This window comes from Bombyx mori, chromosome 9 (assembly GCF_030269925.1).
Source record: "Bombyx mori chromosome 9, ASM3026992v2".
NCBI classification, from domain to species: Eukaryota; Metazoa; Arthropoda; class Insecta; order Lepidoptera; family Bombycidae; genus Bombyx; species Bombyx mori.
In genome coordinates this window covers 5,982,127-6,005,210 of record NC_085115.1, presented here as the reverse complement: position 1 = coordinate 6,005,210, position 23,084 = coordinate 5,982,127, and the positions used below count along the sequence as shown (strand labels likewise).

Here is a 23,084-nt window from a genome sequence, read left to right as displayed (position 1 = left end):
ATCTTTCCAAATTTTATTATCAATACTACAGTCTTTACACTAGCTTAAAATGTGTTTAGATTGAATTAACCAAATTAAACACATTCAAGGGCTTTGGTACATCTTTGTTACACTTAAATGAATCTGATATTTTTGTGAACTTGTAATAGTTTATTTACCTTAATCTAAAATCTACTAATTCAATTTAACTTAAGAATTTCATTGATGACATTTTGTTTTACAATTATTACCAGTTTCGAAACGATTTTCATGATTACATGTGATTTCTAACACGATTTATATCTAACAGTTATATAATAAGAATTTACAAAACGATTTATTATTTAAGCTAAAAAATTTACAGTAATATTTCTATGTAAATCACAATTAAATGTCCTTGGAAATGAACAAAGTAACGTTTAACGTTAATCTCTTAATTTATAAATTCTTTACACTATTATATTAAACAGTTAAAAAGTTGTTTTAAAATAAAAATATACACTAAACAAAGGCAATCATCAAATAAGTTCTGTTTAAAACGTTTAAGTAAAATAAAATTGCTTAGGTAAAACTGTTTTTTACGCGTAACATTGAGTTGATGGCTAAAATGCCCCAGTGACTTGAAACTTTTTCGATTATCACACGCTTCGTTATTGATTGCCAGTAGTTGTAATAATTCATTCCTGTCTGTCAAACTTCCGAAAAGTTTCAAAGACGATGAAGGTATAAAAGGTTTTATCCCGACATGAGTGGCATTTTATTCATAAGGGAATCAAATTGGAAAAAATCCGATCCCCAAGCGCTCTTTAAGTTTGCAAGTGTCGGCCCACGTATTGGAGGACGATTATCCCTCACTCATGCTTGCATTGAGACTTCGTTTTGTCCGTAATAGTATTTATATCCATATCTGTTGTTTGAACTTCTACACTTGGAGTATTGAAGTTGTCATACGAAATATATTGTGGGGGCTGTTGAGATTCACTTTTCGCAATCACTTGACGCTTTTTACTTTTGATGTAACCTAATGCTGATACCAAAACGACGAACACGATAAATCCAATGCAGCAACCGACTACTAAACTGAGTCTCCTGGTCAGAATATCAGCGATGCCCATATATGTATTAGAAAATGGGCTGTCAATAGCTGCACCGAATATTTCAATAGTGCTAACACTTGTACACTTACTAGTCATGGAATCATTCATATAAGATTTTAGATGATTCATTATTTGTTCATCTCCGTATATGCTGTTTTTGTTAGCGGGTGACGGCGCTACCCTGGCATCTGGGACCGAGGAGTCTAATGATGTTGTAGGACTGAAATTCCCGTAAGCTAATACGCAAATAATGTACCTTGATCCTGGCGTTAAATGATTTAACCTTGTAGATCTCATTCCGGCACCTATCGTCTTACCTCGTATCTGTAAAAATAAATGCAAGATTTGAAATTGGAATGTTATTTCCAAAAATTGATTTGTATTGCACACAGTTGAAAAAGTTTGTTCGCGCGATCCATTGTTACAGAGGAAGCTTTAAACGATTCTAGCGTAACCGAACATTCACGGACGAGAAACATAAATATTTTTTATGGACCATTGAAGTGATGCAAAGCCTTTGTATTCAAATGTTTGTTGTAATGGGTCCTGAGCGCATTTTAACGCTTTACACAAAATTAAGGGCTCAAAAGTTTACTCACAGGTGTAAAATAAATTAGCTACTCACAAATAAACAAATTTTAACTTACAGCGCCAGGATTCTCCTCGGGGAAATAAGCCACTTGAAATCCGTTCAAGCCGGTTTGATTTCGACTTTGCCAAGAAACGACAACAGAATATGTTTGAATGTCTTGAATTGCAATACGAATTACAATTGGTACATCGCATAATTTCTGATGTGGAAGCTCGAGGAACCTATACCCGTGTATATCTTCTGGATGTTCACATCGCAAATTGTAGCTTCCTTTAATAATAATTTTATAGTGATCTTGCATCCACCGCCAGACATCCTGTGATTCACAATTGCATGTGAAAGGATTCTCTGAAATATTAATGGATCATTTGTAATATAAAATTTCGCGTTCTTTATGATACAATTCATAGTTAATCAGTACATACCATCTAATGATAATGCTTTAATCTGAGACTCCAATGAAGTTAACATTTTTATTTGAATTGTTTCGAAGTAATTATGACTCAAGTCTATAACAGATATTTTGTGCATATGTTTAAAAGCATCTGTAGAAATAGCTGATAGCCAATTTCCACTTAAGTTCAACTCCACAAGATTATGTAGCCGATGAAATATTTCTCTATGAATTCTTGTAATGTGGTTATAGGATAAGTCAATTTTTTGTAGGCTTTGCAAATCTGCGGTGAATTCTTCTAGCTCCCTTATAATGTTCTGGGAGATGTTTAGTAGCCGTGTTGAATATAACCCCTGAAGCCTTTCTCGAGGGACATTTTCTAATTTATTTTGACTCAAATCGAGGAACTCCAAGTTGTGCAGTTTTGAAAATGCCCCTGGCGATAATCTGACGATGGAGTTTTGTGTCAGTAGCAATCTTCTTAATGCAGGAAAATTCTCGAAATCAGTGCTGGTTATGATTGTCAGATTCGTTTTTGTTACAACTAACTCTTCTAAAGCCGGAAATAATTTTGGGCTTTGTAATAACTGGATCAATGAGTTAGACGACATATTTAGAGTTGTCAAAGCGGGCAGAACAGTTTCAGATAAACCATTGCTTGGAATTTGATTAAATAGGTTGTGTGATAGGTCGATTTCTTTTAAACCTAAAGAATGTTGAAAAAAATTCGGTGGAAGAACTGTCAGCCTATTTCTACTTAAATTTAAAACTAAAAGATTCTTCAATAATGGTGAATTGAATCCATTTAGCATTGAAATACGGTTGTCACATAAAATCAATGTTCTTAGATTTTGTAGGCCAATAAATTTAAAAAAGTCTACACTGTGTAGTTGGTTATGGCACAAATTTAGAATTTCCAAAGATGATATATTAAAAAGTGCAACGTGCGGGAAATCAGCGAAATTGTTCCCTTTCAAATTCAATTCTTGCAAAATCGTTGTGTACGCAAATACGTCTTTATGTAAATCTTTCAACTTATTAAAAGCCAAATTAACTCTCAAAAGATTTTGATTTTTTATAAATACCGTTGGAGGTAAGTGGGATATGTTAGACATTTCAAGGGAAAGAGTTTGAATTGACGGAAGACGTGAGAATGTTTTATTATCTAATAAACTAAAATTGTTTGTCGAAATCATTAACGATTTCAAGCCCGGGACTTGTACTTGTATAATATTCTCTGAAGATAGCATATTGTTATTCATCTCCAATTCGCTGAGATTTGGCAAACTTTTGAGAGAGTCAACCTCGATTACTGATATCAAGTTTTTATTAAGACGAAGCTGTTTGATTGGCAAAGAAGAAATATCAAAATCAAGAACGATTATTTCATTCTGCGACAAATCAAGAATTTTTAACTTAGTTAGAAATTGGAAAGTGTCTTTGGCAACTTGATTTATGGTATTACATTGTAGGTACAGTTCTTCCAACGTTGTAAGTTGATAAAATGTTTCATTACTTAATTTAACTAGCTTATTGTTACTTATGTCTAGATATTTTATTTTCCTTAAGTACATAAATGTCTTACTTTCTATATGTATAATACTATTATTTTTAAGGTACAGCCTCTGTATATTTAACAAATCATCAAAAAGATTCGAAGTTAACATATTGATATTATTTTGGCTCAGCCACATTATTTGAACGTTAACTTGTCCTCGAAGAGAGCTATTTTTCAACAATGATAAAGAATTCGCCCCGAGCTGAATTGAAACTAAAGATGAATTTCTGTTTGGGAATACATCGCCAATTGTAGTTAAACGATTACCCTGCAAATTAATATGTTGAAGACTCTTCAAAGTTATGAAAGCATGAGAGTCGATGTTTTGAATTAAATTGTTTTGCAAATGCAATTCTAGTAGTCCTGGTAAAGGACTAAATACATTCCTCTTGATCTGCCTTAATTTATTATTCTGCAAACGTATTTCCCTCAGTTCCACCAGCTTATCAAATATTAATTCATCTAATTCGTCAATATCGTTATTATCTAGACTTAGCGTTACTAATCTACGATTACTTTGAAATAAATTTCGTGGAAGTTTTTTCAGATAATTTGTTCCCATATGTAGTTGCGTTAAGTTTAAAAGAGAAGAAAAACAATTTTGATGGACTCTTTGTAATGCATTGTGTTCTAAATTAAGAACCATCAAACTAAAAGCATTATGAAATGCGTCATCGGATACTTCAAGAATGTTATTTTCCGATAAAAATATTTCTGAAAGATGACTTAGGTTTGAAAAAACACCATTAACAAAATGTAAGTGATTATGACTTAAATCCACAGTGCGAATATTTCGATTATTCTGAAAAACTGTTTTTGACAAGCTTTTTATTTTATTTCTACTTAAATCTATTGTTTCTAAGAATAGCAAAGGATAAAAAGCTTCACCGTCGACATTTTCAATTTGATTAGAAAAGAAAGTGAGCGTCTTCAACTTTGGCATACAGTGAAAATATTTTTTTTCTATCGAAGTAAAAGAGTTCGAACTTAAATCTAAAGTCAGTAAATTTGGGATACTAATATTAATGTTATCAGGAATTGTATCGATTTTGTTCCACGACAATCTCAATTGGATTAGTTCATTTAACTTACCTAATGATTTTAAAGGAAAAATAATAAGAAAATTCTCTGTAATATCTAATTCAGTTAGGTAATTATCTAAATTATAAAATGCATTTTCGGAAATGTTGACGATTTTGTTTCCTTTTAGATTTAGCTTTTTCAATTTCAGCTTACTGAATATACTTCCTTGTATAGTGTTGATATCATTAAGTTGTAGATCGATTGCTTCAATGTTTTTCAAATCCGTAAATGATTCATGTGGAATTTTACGCAATTTACTGGAAATAATGCTCAAAGATATTAATGAATCACACAACGATGTAAAGGCGTTTGGATTTACTTTATCTATGTTTGATTGGGAGATTTGTAAATTCGAAATTTTTATTTTAGGCGGGAAAAGTTCTGCTTTCAGTTCAGTGGTCGAACTCTCCAAATCGTAAATCGATAAAGATTGTATTGTTCCTTTTATTTTTGATAACACATTTTTCACAACACCAGGAGAGGCACTCGGACATTCCAGAAAAAGACCTGAAATAAATGTTCCATTTATCTTACATGACAATGGTCAATGGACAACACGAGAAATTTAATCATTAAAATAATACTTAACAAATTGACTGTTGTTATTCATTACTTTCATATTTATGTACGAATTTTGTTTTTTTACTATACTGTTTGTCTGTTACTCTTATTTTAATTTTATGGTATTAATCATTACTTACTTTTCCATTTTTACTATTGCCATTTGTCACATCTAGGTGACAGTTATTACTTATTTTAAAATAACCAGTTATAAATGGCCCCGATGATCGCTTTGGTATTGCAACTGAATCAATATATACACAATATCCGCGTACACAACCGCAGTCATCTACTACATCAGCTGTAGGCAGCGGCTTGGCTCTGCCCCTGGCATTGCTGAAGTCCATGGGCGACGGTAACCACTCACCATCAGGTGGGCCGTAAGCTCGTCTGCCTACAGGGGCAATAAAAAAAAACTACTACTAAAACTAATTCCGAAAAATGGTCAGCCAAAGTTTTAATGTATTTACCTTCATTACTAACCTGACTAAATCTAATTTTCATATTGCTTGGAAACACGTTAGGCTTCCAACTTTGTGGCAACAAATTACCACGTAGATTTAATACCGTCAATATAAAAATAGTTTGGTAACACGAGTCATCTGTACTGATTAACTTACCTTCCTTAAAATTGTAACAAGGACAAATCGGATTTTCTGACAGACTTGGACATTGCGATTGTTCTTCTCCTTGCAGTATCGGAATATGGATGATGACCAAAAGGACGTAGGCGCCATATTTGAAGCGGGAAAGTCGTGTGATAATATCCATCTTGGTACGACGTCATTTCAGTAGCATTGTGCATTCGATGTCCAATTCCGAAAATCTTGGCTCTAAAAGTTGGTAATAATTAAATTGGTAGACAATCGAGGTGATTCAGCGGTGGCTTTAAATAAATTAGATTCATGTTATCGAAGAACAAAACGCAAAATTAAAGGAGTATAACAAAATTAATCGCCTCAAAATTATACATAAAATTACTACTTATGAAGTCTTTAAGGAAACTGTTGTTTTATCACTTTAAGTGGATCGACATAGACATCATATCATGAATGTGATCAACTATTCTTGAGATCAGGTTGAAGCTACAATTGTATAGCAGAATTGGAGTAGAAATGCACGCCTCTTTCACGATAGAAAAAGGTAGAGTGATGGTAAGCAACCCTGTCAAATAACAAGACGCAGCTCTTTAAAAAGTACGTTGTTTGTTTTAAATTACGCTTATTTTGTTCTTTATTACGATTTCTTGATGACGAAAATTAAGTAGAAAAAGATATTGATATTTTAGAACCAAACGTCATAAAGTAAACAAATAATTATGAATCGAATAAGTTGTAAGCCGTCTAAAACTAAATTGAGAAGATTGAAACGCGCATTTGTTAAAACTAGATTAAAAATCGATTTCTAGGCGAAAAGCTTACTTTGAGACAAAAGGAAAAGCTGCCCCGAGGGCCAATGAAAAATAATAAAATACGAAATTACCTTCTCGGCTTAACTTTTCTCAAAGGCAAGCCGCGGCAACAACTTTTCCCAAAAGAAAATATCGCACCGAATCTTGTTTCACCGTTTCTTACTTACTTTACCGGTGACTTTAAAAACAATCATTCACGGATACGTTGATACAATAAATGATTAACTTAAAAAACCTAACTGATTCGTTTTGAACTACGCTTTGGAAATATTAAAAGTAATAAAATGAATGAACAAAATGAATTTCACTATTGTTTAAAAAATTATAAGGAAGCATTTTATTATTATATTAGCACATAGCGTTTAAAGGATAAATAAAGGAGATGAAATCTTGCGGTCGCTTAAATATTAAATTAGATTAAATCATGATTGCTACGCTACAAAGCTGTTAGTCCCGACTTGGATTAATATTACAGCAATCCGACAAAAGTGGAAGTTGCTATGAGCCCATTCATCATGCGATTATTCTGAAATCACAATATAATTACGCTAATGCCGCGAGCAGCCTGCTATTCATCATTGTTAATGTCTCCTAATTAAATTTTATTGGTCATACATTTGCCGTGAACGCTAACTTCGCCAATATTTTGTAAATAATGTGTGAAAAAAGTCCTAACATAATTGCTTAACACACATAGTGCTATATTAAGAGACAATTATTTCGTTTTTGATCTAACGTATTCAATATATGTATAATACGTATCAAGAGAAATGTAAAATTACGTTCCTTAAAATGATATATGTAATGCCTTAGATCATGAAATCATCAGTTCTTAACAGCCGAAGTAAAATAGTCCAATAAGGGAAATACAGTCTTTCTCACACATAGTACGGGTAAACACGTTTTTCTTCCGCATCCTTCCATTATGGCAAATACCCTTGTAGATCATTTTCCGGGGGTTTCGTATTACTCTGCACAATATACATTGAGCCGATTTTGCGCCGTCAAATGAGGCATGCGTTGATATGTCGGCAAATACACGGTGCCAATAAGTCGGTATTACGGTACGGTCGGTAAGTACGGCATTCAGAACATACGATTTAGTTATTATGATTCTACAGTTCGATTTAAACATTTTAAGATAAGCTAGTTAGTACCGTTGCGAATGTTTAAAGATTTGAAGTCGTCGTGGCCTAAAGGATAAGACGTCCGGTGCATTCGTATGTAGCGACGCTCCGGTGTTCGAATTCCGCCGGCAGGTACCAATTTTTCCAATGAAATACGTACTTAACAAATGCTCATGATTGACTTCCACGGTGATGGAATAACATCGTGTAATAAAAATGAAACCCACAAAATTATAGTTTGCATAATTACTGGTGGTAGGTTGTCTTGTGAGTCCGCACCAACCTGACTATTTCTGCCATGAAGTAGTAATGCGTTTCAGTTTTAAGGGTGGGGCAGCCGTTGTACTGTTAAAAGTGAGATCTTACAACTCATATCTAAAGGGTGGCGGCATTAATATGTGTCTATGGGCTCCGATAACTACTTAGCACCACGTGGGCCGTGAGCTCGTCCACCCATCTAAGCAATAAAAAAAGATGTCTTTTCACTGTAATGCGCTCACTCGAAGCGTTGTAAATTCGTAAAATGAAAATAGTAAACGTAAAATCAAGCCAAGTAGGGTTCAAGAGTGGGTTGGCCATCAAAAACTACAATTGAGACTTTTATCTCATAATAAATATGTGTGGCGACATTCATTTTTCTCATTTCGGTAATCACCTAACACTAGGTCATCTAGTGCAATTATAATAATAAGCAAATCGAAAAACTCTCACGAACAAAAACAGTAACTTATACAAATAATTTAAAAAAATTATGAAATTGAATCCAAATAAATAAAAAATACGACATGCAGATGAAACCTAACGTATAATTAGTGGCATATTCTATACTATTAATATAAAGAGGAAAGATTTGTTTGTTTGTTTGTATTGAATAGGATCCGAAAATACTGAACCGATTTTAAAAAATCTTTCACTGTTTGGAAGCTACACTATTCCCAAGTGACATAGGCTATAATCTTTTTTGTAAAAAATTAGGGATCCTTACTAAAACTCCAATAATGTAATCCAAGGTGTAAAAAAAATACCTAAAATATCCTTTACATCGCGTGCCCTGCGAAAACTATTGACGATAGAATAAAATAATGTAGTACGACTTTGTAGAACACATTATTATTTACAAAAAGTGTCCCGACAGCATATGTCTAACCATTATAGTTATGCCGCAATAAGTGTTCTTTTATTAAAAAAATTGAACAACGTCAAATATCATTGAAATTTTTGTTGACCCGAGCGGAGCCGGAGCAGGCCGCTAGTAGGTTTATAAAATTCTTTTCTAAATTTATGTTTTCTGTGTACTTTGACTTCTCGGGCTTAGTTGCAAGTTACCGTGCGTTATGGATGAGCTCTGTTTCATCGAACAATTTGGAATATAATGAAAATCATTACACAAATTTTATGTGATTGATCACTAATCGAAGATTGATGAAACTCAAAACTCCGATGAAAGATTGATACTCTTACAATTTTGTTATTTAAATGTTCATGTCTTTGAAAATCAGGGATTTCTACTAAACTAACAGCTTTTGGTATTGCTTCATATTAATCCTAATAGTGCAATTATCTAGTCGCGCGACAGAGTTAGGACACCCTGGCTCATGGAAAGATGATTACTTTGACAAATAGCCCTTCCTGAGAGCTCGGGTCACTAATCTACTAGAGAATGTAGCCCAATTAATTGCGCCTCTATTATTACTGAAATTATTTCCGTAATGTTCACGACTGCTCTTGATAAATTTGTTTAGGTTCTATTTATAACTAAACATTAAGTTTTAATTAAATATGCCTGCGTGTTTAAAAACATCTTAAAAACCTATTTAAGCCTCCTGATCTAATATTAATATTATAAAATTTATTGTAAGATAGTTTATGTAAAGTGATGAATAAATCTGATTTTTTGTCCTAGGAACCGGCTTTATCGCATGCCGTAAGGTTAATCTTATTATGTTCTAAGCGTATTGAATTTATAATTATTTATATAATTAAAGTAAAGTTTTTAAATTTATTCGGTAATTAAAATCATGATATTATTGACTTCATTCTATTATAATAAAACAACTTATATCGTATATAAACTATGTCATTTTTACAATGGAATCACCAATATAAGATTCTAAGAAAACAAACTAATCGTTTGATAAATTAAAATCTAATAATTTATTAACTTTTAGTATTGGCGTATTGTGAGCCCGCTCTGGTAGGTTGCACCAACCTGTCTATTTTTATTTCGAAGGAGTAATTCATTCCGGTGTGAAGGTTGTTACAGTTGTTTATACTGTATAATTGAGACTTAAACCTCGTATTTCTTAAGGGTGGGTGGCAGCATTTACTTTGTCGACGTCTATGGGTTTCGGTAACAACTTGACAACAGGTAGGCTCTGATTTAGTTGATCTGTTTATGGAATAAAAAAAGAAAAAAGTGTACGGATCACAAACATTTAGTTATTTTTTATCTTAGATGTTGTGTTTAAGTTTGTGATGTGTAGTTAAGTGGTTACTGGAGCCCGTAGACATTTATAATGTAAATGCGCCACCCACCTTGAGATATAAGTTCTAAGGTCTCAGTATAGTTACAACGGCTGCCCCGCCCTTCAAACCGAAATGCATTACTGCTTCACTGCAGAAATAGGCGGGGTGGTGGTACCTACCCGTGCGGACTCACAAGAGGACCTACCACCAGTTTATTAATAATTTTCACAATTGTTGTTGTATTTATGTTTTTAACGCCACGGAAATTCAAAGTTTGATGCATTTTCAAGTGTGTGTTGCTGTTTAAAATGCCTCGTATTAAGCTGCAGGCATATTGTAGGTTATTAACGCTACTCTCTTATTAATTGAATTTTCTGGTGAGTGGGCAATGCATTAACGCATACCAATAGGTTATTGACCACAAAATGAAAACCTCCCGACTATAACATTAAACGAGGCCGAGTTAATTAAGTTGGAAATCAGTTTACAAAGCCTGTTTCCTATAATTTTGTTTCGGTCATTTCTTTGCCTTATAAAGCTGTATACAAAATGTTCCTTCTGTTTCTATAAAAGTTTTTTTGTATTGCCCTTGCAGGCAGACGAGATACGGCCCACCTGGTGAGTGGTTACCGTCGCCCCTGGATTTCAGCAATGCCAAGGGTAGAGCCAAGCCGCTGCCTACAATAGAAAAGATGAAGAATAGAAGAAGAGAATAAATTAAAAAATAATTAAGAAATATAATAAATAAAGTCTCCTTTTGATAGATGAAAATATCTATTTCCCAAGCTATCGAGATCGTTTACAAAATGAATGGATTGTGTTTTGTGATTTCACCTGACCATAAACAAAAAAAAAATACAATACAAAAAAGCCTATACAAAATGCAAAATGTATGTATTTTATTTCAGAATCATTGAATAGGTAAACAAATACTGACATACATATAATTTCAAAAGTTCTTATAGGATTTTTGAACTAAATATTTGTGATAGTATAGGTAGATTGAATCATTTGAATTTGACAAATGTATGCACTTAAATTTCTAGACTTTACTTTTTAATTTTCTAGCCTTGCCTAGCTATGTCCATTATATTTTATTTCTATTGTTTAATTTTTTATTTGTTATAATATAATATTAATAATAATAATAATATAGCCTTTTATTCAGATCCATATTACAATTATATGACTAAAATTAAATATAATATATAGAAAACTTAAATTTTATTTAAACCTTAATCTAGCTTATGATTTGAATTTTTCTCATTTTCTGCAGATCTGTTTGCCAATCGACAAAGGCCTCCTCCAACCTTTTCCACTCATTTGTTATAGTACTAATATTTTATTAGTTTATAATTTTGTTTTAATAACCCGGGCAATGCCAGGTATATCAGCTGTAATAAATGCGACAGTTCGTGATTTTATGTACCAGAAAATCGACTACTGACGAGAGAGCACAAGCAACACAGCATGCAGGGAAAAAGTAACATGTTTTCTTCTTCCTTTTTTTTAATATTTCGGAACACTACGGTCTGGATATGGAATCAGTTAAAACGTAACTCTACTCTTGGTATCTAAAAATGAAATAGCTTACGCTTACAGTTCACGCATGTTTCGTAAATCATATTTTGATAAATTGCCAAAAAAATTACATTCTAAAACGTTTTTGGAATCCTCATTATGATAGACGGGCTAATGATACACGAATATGTATATCATAATAGGTTGGGGAGAAAGTCTTTTCGCATTATAGTATGTATGAACTTGTAATAAAATCTCTTTGGCTGTACTATTTGTATCTGGCTGGTTTTGGTATCATTAAAAATTTAAATTTAAAAAAAGATAATTCCAAATTAAAGTTAGGAAAATGTGTGATTTTTATTTATTTTTCGTACTGTCAAGATGGGAGAATCTAATGAAGAAATTCGATATATTTTAAAATTTTACTACAAAAAAGGAAAAAATGCAACGCAAGCCGCGAAAAAAAAATTTGCGATGTTTATGGACCTACTGCAGTGTCTGTAAGAGTAGTAAAAATTTGGTTTAAGCGTTTCCAACCCGGAAATTTTGATGTCAAAGATGCACGTCGCTCTGGTTGCCCTCTTACGGATAAAATGGATGCCATTTTTAAAAAAGTGGAGCAAGATCGGCATATCAGTAGTTACGACGTAGCTGAAGAACTGGAAATTGACCACAAAACAGTTTTGGCGTATTTGAAAAAAAACTGGGTACACAAAAAAGCTCGATATTTGGGTACCTCACGAGTTCACTGAAAGAAACCTAATGAACCGTATACTCATGTGTGATTCTTTATTACGACGTAATGAAACCGAACCATTTTTGAAGAAGCTGATAACTGGTGATGAAAAATGGATCACTTACGACAAGAACGTGCGAAAAATTCGTGCTCAAGGCCGGTCAGGCTTCACAGACTGTGGCGAAACCCGGGTTAACTCGCAACAATGTAATGCTGTGTGTGTGGTATGATTGGAAGGGCATTATTCATTATGAGCTATTACCACCAGGCAGGACCATCGATTCTGAACTGTACTGCGAACAACTGATGAGATTACAGCAAGAAGTTGAGAGAAAGCGGCCGGAATTAATCAACAGAAGGGGTGTGGTTTTTCATCATGATAACGCTAGACCTCACACATCTTTAGCCACTCAGCAGAAATTAAAAGAGCTTGGCTGGGAGGTGTTAATGCAACCGCCGTATAGTCCTGACTTTGCACCTTCAGATTTCCACCTGTTTCGGTCTCTTCAGAACTCTTTAGGCAGCGTCAGGTTACATCACGAGAGGACTGTCAAAACCAATTGTCGCGGTATTTTGATCAGAAGCCCCAAAATTTCTATAGCAATGGGATCATGTCCCTACTTACAAGATGGCAAAAAGTTTTCGAACAAAATGGTACCTACATACTTTAGTTAAATGTAAATAAGCTATATTAAAAAATGTTATGAATTTTATTAAAAAATGCGAAGAAACTTTTTCGCCAACCTATTATATATTACAACGTGATTAACCATTATAAACTGTTATGATAAATAATAAAACATAATTGTATGATTATTTTTTCTAAATAATACATATTTTGGCTGTCCTCACAATTAATTCTAAGAGAGGAAAAAATTCAATGAAACGTGATGTTAGAGAAAGAAAAAAAAACAGGAAAATCTGAACTGTACTAAGACGTAGCGTGGGAAGACACGTTGTATAAGTACACAGGTAGTGGAAAGTCAGTAGCACGTTTTATATGTCATGTAGGCCACTCGCAGTCAGGTAGAGATACGTGTTCGGCACATTTTCACCGCAGTAAAACATCTTTCTTTTGTTTTCACCGAGGGCCCGAAACCATTAAAACGAACTTGCACGGTCTGAGCATCTGAACCGGAGCAAAGGACAAAAACTGCTTAGATAAGCCGGATTGCCTCACTGGATTATTTTTATCTCGTAATTTTTTGGTCTTTGTAAAATAATTTACGAGCGTTTCGGGTTTTGTGTAAAATAAATGTTACATTTTTATCATGTAAAATGTCGGATGTGATTTTTTTGTTCACTCAGATTATCAGCAATCATTAATGTGACGGTATTCTAGCAGGCCTTATTTACTAATACGCCTTTATTTTATAAGCCCGAAAATTAAATGAATGTATTTAAAATTAACTTTGGGATCGCCTAAGTTACAAAAGAAGTGCTTGGGGCAAATTAAAAATTTATCGAACAGTTACTTTTGGAGATTTCGTTATATTCATTACGTGGTGGTGTTTCACTCTTTTACAAAAAAATTGAAATAGATAATGAGCACTGAATTGTATTCGATTTTTTAAATAACATCGGAGTTAAGTTTCACGGGGTTCTTTTCAAAGGTTTTGATTAACGTTTTGATTAAAATAGTTTGATTATTGGCATTGGGGCGTAGGCCTAAAATAACAACACCTTGTACTCGCGTGTCGTAGAAGTTGACTACAGGATTTACCAGAAAATGGGCAGCACTGTTCTCTGTTATACGTATTAACTAACATACTGCGATAGCGAATTGGCTTTTACTAGCGGTAAGGCATATTCCATTCTGTCAATTTCTGCTACGAAACGTTCCAGTTTGAAAGATAGGGCAACCGTTATACCATATAAATGAAACTTGGACCTCATGTCTCAAGGTGATGTCCACATTATATCTACGAGATACCCCATACCGTACAGCATGATAACCTATTAACTCTTATGGACCACGTACTCATTCACGCGTTTCTATTAAAAAAAAACCCAAAGATCTCTCCGAAAGCTTAATGTTTACCATCAGCCACACATAGTTCAAATAAAATATTACGTGTCTCTGTAAGAATAGTTTGTTTTCTGAATTGTTTAATTGTCTTCGCGTATTATTTAATTATCTATTTGAGATTATTTTTTACAACAAATTTCATGAGTGCATTTATAAAATAAACAGGAAAAAGTTCATATTCTCTACTTCATATAATAGCTAGTAAAACGACCTGGTAACTAAGACCTTTAAGTCATGTCTTATTTTAATGTATATTCATGTTTTTATGAAAAATGATATTATGGAGTGAAATGAAATGAAGATGATTAATTTGAGGCATTAATCAACTGGGATGAAATTAAGTGAAATGAGATGAGATGATATGGGATGAAATATAGAAACGTGTGGTCCATGGCCGGAGTTGAATACTACCTATAGAAAATTCCAATATTTATCTAAGGTTTACCATAAATTAAATGTTTTTAAGTTTATTTATTTGGGAGTTCCAAGCTTTGTACAGTTGATGTTTTCACTTCTGGAAGACTTTCGTCATAGTGACATCAATTGAATTGGGTGTTTCATATAATAAATTAGCAATTGTCCCAGCTAGCATTACCACCAATAATCTGCAAAATTCTTCATCCTGTTCGCTACACAGGCGTATGATTGTTTAAGTACATAAAGTAACCTAATTCAGTTGAATGGCTTTGATATTATAAACTAATTACGCGTAGATATCAGATAACGCGCGTTGAAATGATGAATAAAATTAAATACGAGAAAGCATTCAGGGTATCACTTGTTTTTTTTTTTATATATCTAAGGCGAGTGGACGAGCTCACAGCCCATCTGGTGTTAAGTGGTTACTGGAGCCCATAGAGATCTACGACGTAAATGCACCACCCACTTTGAGATGTTAGTTCTGAGGTTTCAGGTATAGTTACAACGGCTGCCCCACCTTTCAAACCGAAACGCATTACTGCTTCACGGCAGAAATACGCAGAGTGGTGGTTTCGTTTTCGATCGTTGTACTATATTGTAACATTTACTATATACACGATTTTTTTTGGTAACGAAAGCGCGGTGCGCTTAAAACAGTTTTCCTCATTCAAAATCAATGTTTTTACTAAGGCGTTAAAATACTCATTTTTGTTCGATATTAGATTTTAGTTAAGCTTCAGTCAGCTAGAAAGTTTAAATAAACATAGCTTGAAAGTTAACGAAAATGCATTATTATTTTATTAGTGAAGCTGATGTACTTAAAGACAACTTTGGTATGCTTATATAGGAAAACAATCATTTTTTTTCATATGGGCTGGACTCAGTTTTGTGCTAAAATTAATTCCCAAAAAACACGGATAAAATACACCCTTCCAATTTTTGCACAATTATAAAATCTCAGCTATTCAGCCACACTGTGTATTTATTTTGTGCTAATGAATCAGGTAAAATGTTTTTTTCTCGACTAGAATCTTCGGAAGGTTTAAAAATGGATAATTATTTCTCTCTATATTCGAATTGACGACTACAATCGAAAAACGTTATTAAAATCAATTGTCTAAGCTTTCTTTTTTATTATGAACGATTAAAAATGTATATAAATATTTTTATTTCGAAAATATGATGTATTTATTATAGTATTTTTTGTATAAAATTAATAAACGAATCCTAAACTGGGGTATAACAGCTCTTATTCTACAATGAAACTTATGTCCCAAAATGGATGATTATTTTATTCATGTTGTTACGAACGTATTGCAGCCCGTATGTGATCAATTTTGATAGCAATAAGAAATAAGTAAATACGTAATCTTGATCCAAATCCGAAGGATTTTTGGGACAAAAATCACTAATGTGACCTACTAAGGCAATGAAAAATGAACAAATGAAGAATGAATAACGAACAACACAGTGATCGACTATATAACTAAGACAATTAAAAATTTTGTTTGTTTTTCAGCCCATTCTCTTGTTTCATGATGAAATTAAACATTTAATCCCCATATTTATTGAAACACACGTCGATGGTCTCATATAAAAAACCTTCCCTGTTAGCAAAATTACAATTTATAATATTAGAAAATTTCACCTCAATCGGATTAGCGATTCGCGCGCACATAACACGAATAAATACACAAACACAGCAACGAATATTAATTTTTCACATTAATATTTATGTATGTACGTAATGTAGAAACGCTGAGGGAAATACCTACATATTTTCTTTGGTATTTTACAGCGTATCGGGGAGTGTTATGCAAAATTCTTTCATTTTTTCTAAAAATGCTAATGTCGTTTTATTGGAATAAGATATCATAGATATTGAAATGTCTTATACCTTTAAACGAGCAACCCTTGTATATATATATATATATATATATATAATCTGAATCTCGGAAACGGCTCCAACGATTTTCATAAAATTTAGTATACAGGGGATTTCGGGGGCGATAAATCGATCTAGCTACGATTTATTTTCAGAAAATGTTGTTTTATTCTTGTTTTCAATAATCAACTCTTCCCGACTTCTATTGGCCAATAATAATACTATTTTTACTGCTTTAAAGACACAACAAGATGGCGTTATAAAAAAAAAACCCGAGCAAAGGTCGGTCATCATCTATTAATTTTTAATTGTTGTGAAGGGCAGCTGGACAGAAAGCATTAGGCTTTCTTACAAGTATAAAAAACATGTAACGCTTAGTTTCCCAGATCTATTGGACGAGATTGTGTAACTTAGTAAAAATACTGCAAGTATTGACGCAAGTATATAATAATCAAATAAAAGACTATAATATCTAAAAGTATTTGATTTTAGAAGAACAAATAAAAAAAAAATAAAAAAAAATTGGCTTTAAAGTAGTCCAGATCACTCCAATATGTTTTTTTAGAATTTAATATACAGGTTAATCTTTACTGTTTTAATACTTTTAATTTTTTAATTCAATTTGTATGTAAATTGTGTTTAATTTAATCAAAATATTCAAGATTAAATCAGTTTGGCGCATGTTCAAATTAGCCAGGTATATAATTTTGAATCTTACGTCAAGGCATCAGCGTGTGCAGAACTCATTTGAAATATCAATTAGATGGCGCCTCAAGGCCCGGGTCGTAAGAGCTCACAGTCACTCACAGACGTCAGCAGTGAAATAATAAAGTGGTGAGGTAAAAGCTACGCATCGTCATTTAGCTTTTGCCTGTTTTTTTTGGTTATCAAGGGTAAAAAGTAAAATTTGAAAACTGTTTTTACTTATATCATTTAATTAATTAATTAATGTATTAATTGCCAATTAAATCTTTCTTTTTTTTATTGCTTAGATGGGTGGACGAGCTCACAGCCCACCTGGTGTTAAGTGCTTACTGGAGCCCATAAACATCTCCAATGTAAATGCGCCACCCACCTTGAGATATAAGTTCTAAGGTCTCAGTATAGTTACAACGGCTACCCCACCCTTCAAACCGAAACGCATTACTGCTTCACGACAGAAATAGGCAGGGTGGTGGTACCTACCCGCGCGGACTCACAAGAGGTCCTACCACCAGCGAATTTTAAATCTTATAAAAGTGTAATGTTTAAATAATTGCAGTCTTATTTTTTCATTTTTGATGCGCTTTCGATCCGACAAATGGTGCTTATCTGTCACTCTCGAGATACGGGTGCCGTCGAGTGTCGAGTGTCAAAGCTTGTCATTCGAACTATTCCAGGCGCGTATTCGACGCCAATGTTTTATATCATAGTTAATAAATTAAATTAATAGTTAATTAAGTCAATAAATTCATATTTAGATCAAATTATATTTAATAAATTCTCGACGGTAAAAATGATTTCATAAGTAGCTACAATGCAAAAGGTTTGCGTTTCTTCATGCATGGTCAATCGTTAGCAAGCGTAATTTGGTTCAAAAATATTCAGCATTAACGATGATGCATATTTTTCTTTAAAATCAAAACTGCGGATTTAAAAATTGTATTATGTTTCACCTTAAAATGAGAATGAATGTTGATTCGTAACAAACCATTCAAATTTTATTTTAAATTGACTAACCATCAACCTATGGAACACAACTGTCAGTATTATGATTCTAATCTCAACTAAACAAATATTTAATATGTAAATAGGAGAATATAATGAAACTAAATACTTTATGAAGAGTTATTTTGTTGCAATTAGAAAAAATACAAATTATTAGCAGAACCTCTTTAAGTGGTCTGAAGTAACAATTAAACAAAAAAAAAAAAAAAATTCTGAGTAACTTTGAGAATCATCCTAGAATTTGTAATTCTTATGTTTCTCATTTCAGAACTGTAGATTGTCTGGTCGTGAATAGCAACTGGTTCTTTAGTCCGTTATTTTACATAGTCCTTGAGCTTAATTGGAACTGAATTTGGACCTTGTTATATTAACGTTAAGCCTACGCAGACCTGGTGGGCTGTAAGCATTTAACCGCTTGTAGGTGTCGCCTGAATTGTAAAGCCTTTAGATTTTCTAATGTAATTTTAAACTCGTAATAGGGGATACCATCATCGTGTCTATTTCTGCCGTGAAGAGGTCATGCGTTCTGATTCGAAGGGTGGGACAGTCGTTAAGCGTAATGTTAAATCCAGGGCCGTAACATCGTTCGCCTATTTACGCATTAACGAAACCGAATGCTATTAATTCATTATTTGACTTCTTTATTTAGGTTTCACTGAATGCACTCCTGTTAGTTGAGTCTTTCGTCGTCATCGTTGTATTCATATCTGCATTTTGAACTTTATGCATCCGACGATCGTTTATTTTCGAACTCGCGGTTCTGTATACGTATTACGACGTACCCGGGCTTAGTATGTCAGTTCGAAAATAGAAATGTATAGGTACTCTGTGCGTTTTGTTCATTACTATATCATTTCGAGTTCCGATGAGTTCCGAGTTCGATGTTGTGCGTAATTTTAATTAAAATCAAGAAATAAAGTTGCGTTTTTAATTTAGTAAAAAGATAGCGCTATGTTCTACGAGTAGTTTCGTTTCCAGTTTTATATTAATTTTTATAGTAGATCTTAAAGTTGAATACTTTCAGATTGATCAAAGACATTTCTGTCAACAATCCAATAATATTACTAGTTAAAAGTTATTTTGAAATATAATTAAAAATATTCAATATAAAATCCAATTTTCCTTCTTTTATACTATAACCAGAATTTAGTGTTCGTTACATGGAGACAGTTTGAGATTTAAAGTCGATTAATTACAGAGCACCCCCCGAACGAGTCTAAGATGGATTTAATTACAGTTAACCGTTAAATTGTAAGTCAAACTCAAATAAAAAGTACACAAACTTATACAAAACTCCGAACGGAGTACTTAACACAAAACATATATCGTTACTGAAAACACAAGAAATACTTACGAAACATTTATTAATTAAGTTTCAAGTATCTGATTATCCATAGTAATTAGATGAGCACACGTAATCTGTACGATATCCAAACAGTAATTAAGTAAATCTGGAACTCGTTGGTTCAACACACAATTCAAATAAGGACGCTACACGCGGGACGAGTACCGTAGTAATCTGAACGAGTATACTAGTCGCCAGGAACGACCAGTGTGCCCCGGCTCTCGTAGCTTACTGGAGCAGGGATCACGACGGAGTCTGCGTAATAGAACGGCATCTCTACAGATTGCTATATGGGAATAAACGCTAATAAATTACGAACAAGGTACACGCGTAAGGCGAACGGGACCATGTTCTTGATTAGTTTGAAGTCAGCCGCTAATGCGTTCTACGTTCACGCAACTAAGCATAGTAATGTGCAAGAAGATTACTGGTTGGTCCTTTGAAAGTTTTACGTTTGTTTTTATTACGTCGGCCGAGGAACCGCTGCTGTATCGAGAGCCGTTTGCGGGCGTGAAGTTGAAATATCTTATGACCTTTTGCCGACAACGTTTCAATGGCGTATTACTGGGCCGTGGATGCTCGAGGCCATTAATCGACTCTAACGGCTTAACAGGTGATTTGTTCTATTAAAGTGAAATATATGTACACAGTGGACCTTGAATCAGTCAGCTCCGTGATTTTATTCGCGCTGAATAGATTATGGACCGATAGCCATGTGCTGGTACATATTAAAGCTTAAGAATGCCCTGATAGATAAAATTTCCTGTGCATACTCATCGTGCGTCGCGACTGTGCCGGTGGCCAAATCCCGCAGGCGGGTACCGATTTTTGTGTCTTTAAATATGTTATCACTTAACACATATTCCACGAATGACTTCCACGATTAAGGAATGCGGAATTACGATGCATTTGATTAAAAATCAAATCCGTAAATTGAACCTTTACGTAATTATTATTGATGGTATAGCGTTTTGTCAGTCGATATAGATAGACGCCACCCTGCTTATTTCTGCCCGGACACAATATTACGCTCCAGTTTGAAGGATGAGACATTCGTTATTTTACACAATTGACACATACCTCATGTCTCAAAATGGTTTGCAGCATTCCTGTCGTGTGGTCTAATATCGTTGGTAACCACTTAACATCAGACAGTCCATGAGCTCTTTCACCTGGCCAAACAGTAAAACCAACTAATTTAAAAACTAACTTTAAGGAATAAAATTGAAAACACGTATTTTTTCTACTTGAATTTCAGGACCCTATTTTTCCGAATTCAAATTAGGACGGACACGTAAAATAACATAATTAGCATACTGACAAAAAGCGATGGCGTTATGTGTCCCAAAGGGATTCTAATGTTGTTATATTTTCACAACGTTAATTAAAAGCGAGAAAAACGGTTCATAAGTAAAATACTAGATAAACATTTGCCAGATCATTTCTTTGTTTGTTTTGCTTTAGCAATACAGTGTACGAAGATTTCCTTAGAGATATGCTTGATGAGCAAAACAAACAATAACAATTTGTATTGCGTCATAGTGCATTCTTGACACGTTTTCTCGAAGAATTACGTCAGAGGTATTACGTCATTTTTTAATTATGCATGAACGTATGGTATCCCTTATGATATTGCACTCAGTGCGCTTGTAGTATTCTATTTTCATGATGCATGACGTCTATTTGCTCTACACTCAACAAAGGCAAAGCAGTTCCGCCTGCAAACAAAAACTTTCTTTTTGTTTATTCATTTGCGCTATTTCATATAGTTTTTTTTATGGCCAATGTTCCAACAGGTGAGTCAGTCAGTGTCAATAGGGAATACCGTTGTCAAAGAAAAAAAAAATGTATTTTTGGAACGAAGTTCCTTATGGGACGATGCGGAGTCATCCGAATGACCGTGGGTTGTTGCGAAGCCTCCAGTTTTATTTTCTTTATAGCTCGAACAGAACTTAAAATTAATATTTTTATAATAAGGAACTTCGTTCCTATCCGGTGTCCCGCGACACCGCACATCTTCTTTTTTCATTATTGTCTGCTCGCAAGTCATTAATTGCAAATAAAATTTCTAACCTATTTGCTTAATTAGCGCTACAACATGACTACATCAAAACTCTTTTTAGTACTTTACATTAATATTGATTTTGACAGGCTGATTTGATCATTGTTAACGTATTGGTCGGTGGTTACTAGTTTTCCAAATGCCTTGGGGCCTTTGACTTTGTTGCGGCAGCCATCATACAACGCAAGACAGTTGATGCCTGGATCTCGCTTACGACATTTTCAAGATAAACTTGCATATATACAAGTTCCGAACAACAACAATCGGATCGCCGGTCTACCGAGCAATATCACCCGCTCGGTGGAAGATCTTCTCTTCGTCGTATACCCACAAACTTGGTCCCTTTTTTCAGGTCGGGAAGAAAGCGCTATCTATTTTGTATATTTAAATATATATATAGTTTTGAAGAGTTTTAGAAAAGTTAAGGCCTTCTCTATATATATATATATATATATATATATATATATATATATATATATATATATATATATATATATATATATAGGGTGGTTCACCCCTAAATTTTATTTTTATTTTTTAGACAACATTTTTTGTTTTTATTTTTTTATGATATAGCATACAAAAATACATAAAACCCTAAATTTTCACCCCTCTACGACCCTTATTTTTTATTTGCTAATTAAAAACTAAAATTTTTTGCAAGAATTTTGTTTTTATTTTGTCATGACTTAGAATAAAAAAATTCATATTGCTCTGAAATTTTCACCCTTCTACGATCAACCCCTATTTTTTATTTGTTAATTATAAATTTTAAATTTTTGGGCAAGTTTTTTTTTTTGTCTTGACTTAAAATAAAAATAAAATATATCAATCACTCTCAATTTTCACTCTTATACGATCAACCCCTATTTTTCCATCCCGATTTTTATTTTTTTTATTCTATGCACAGATCCGCAATAAGGTTGCAAGATGGCAATCAAATATTATAATTGTAGCTCGTAGAGCGAAGAGCACACAAGATTGGCTGGCGGCGCGTGAAATCGACTTCATCCGGCACGAAGACTGGCCCTCCTCCAGTCCAGATTTCAATCCGTTAGATTACAAGATATGGCAACACTTGGAGGAAAAGGCGTGCTCAAAGCCTCATCCC

The 23,084-nt window shown here is 33.6% G+C and overlaps 1 protein-coding gene across 1 annotated transcript; it reads right to left on the bottom strand.

Annotated features, from left to right (window-relative positions):
* Positions 1 to 20,144, bottom strand: LOC101742827 (protein artichoke). The gene is made up of 5 exons (XM_004925166.5): positions 19,921 to 20,144; positions 5,885 to 6,097; positions 2,094 to 5,210; positions 1,724 to 2,016; positions 1 to 1,400 (listed from the first exon to the last, which is right to left on the bottom strand). The coding sequence occupies exons 2-5, from the start codon at positions 6,033 to 6,035 to the stop codon at positions 831 to 833; spliced, it is 4,131 nt and encodes a 1,376-aa protein (XP_004925223.3). The 5' UTR covers positions 6,036 to 6,097; positions 19,921 to 20,144; the 3' UTR covers positions 1 to 830.
* Between the last annotated feature and the right edge of the window lie 2,940 nt (positions 20,145 to 23,084).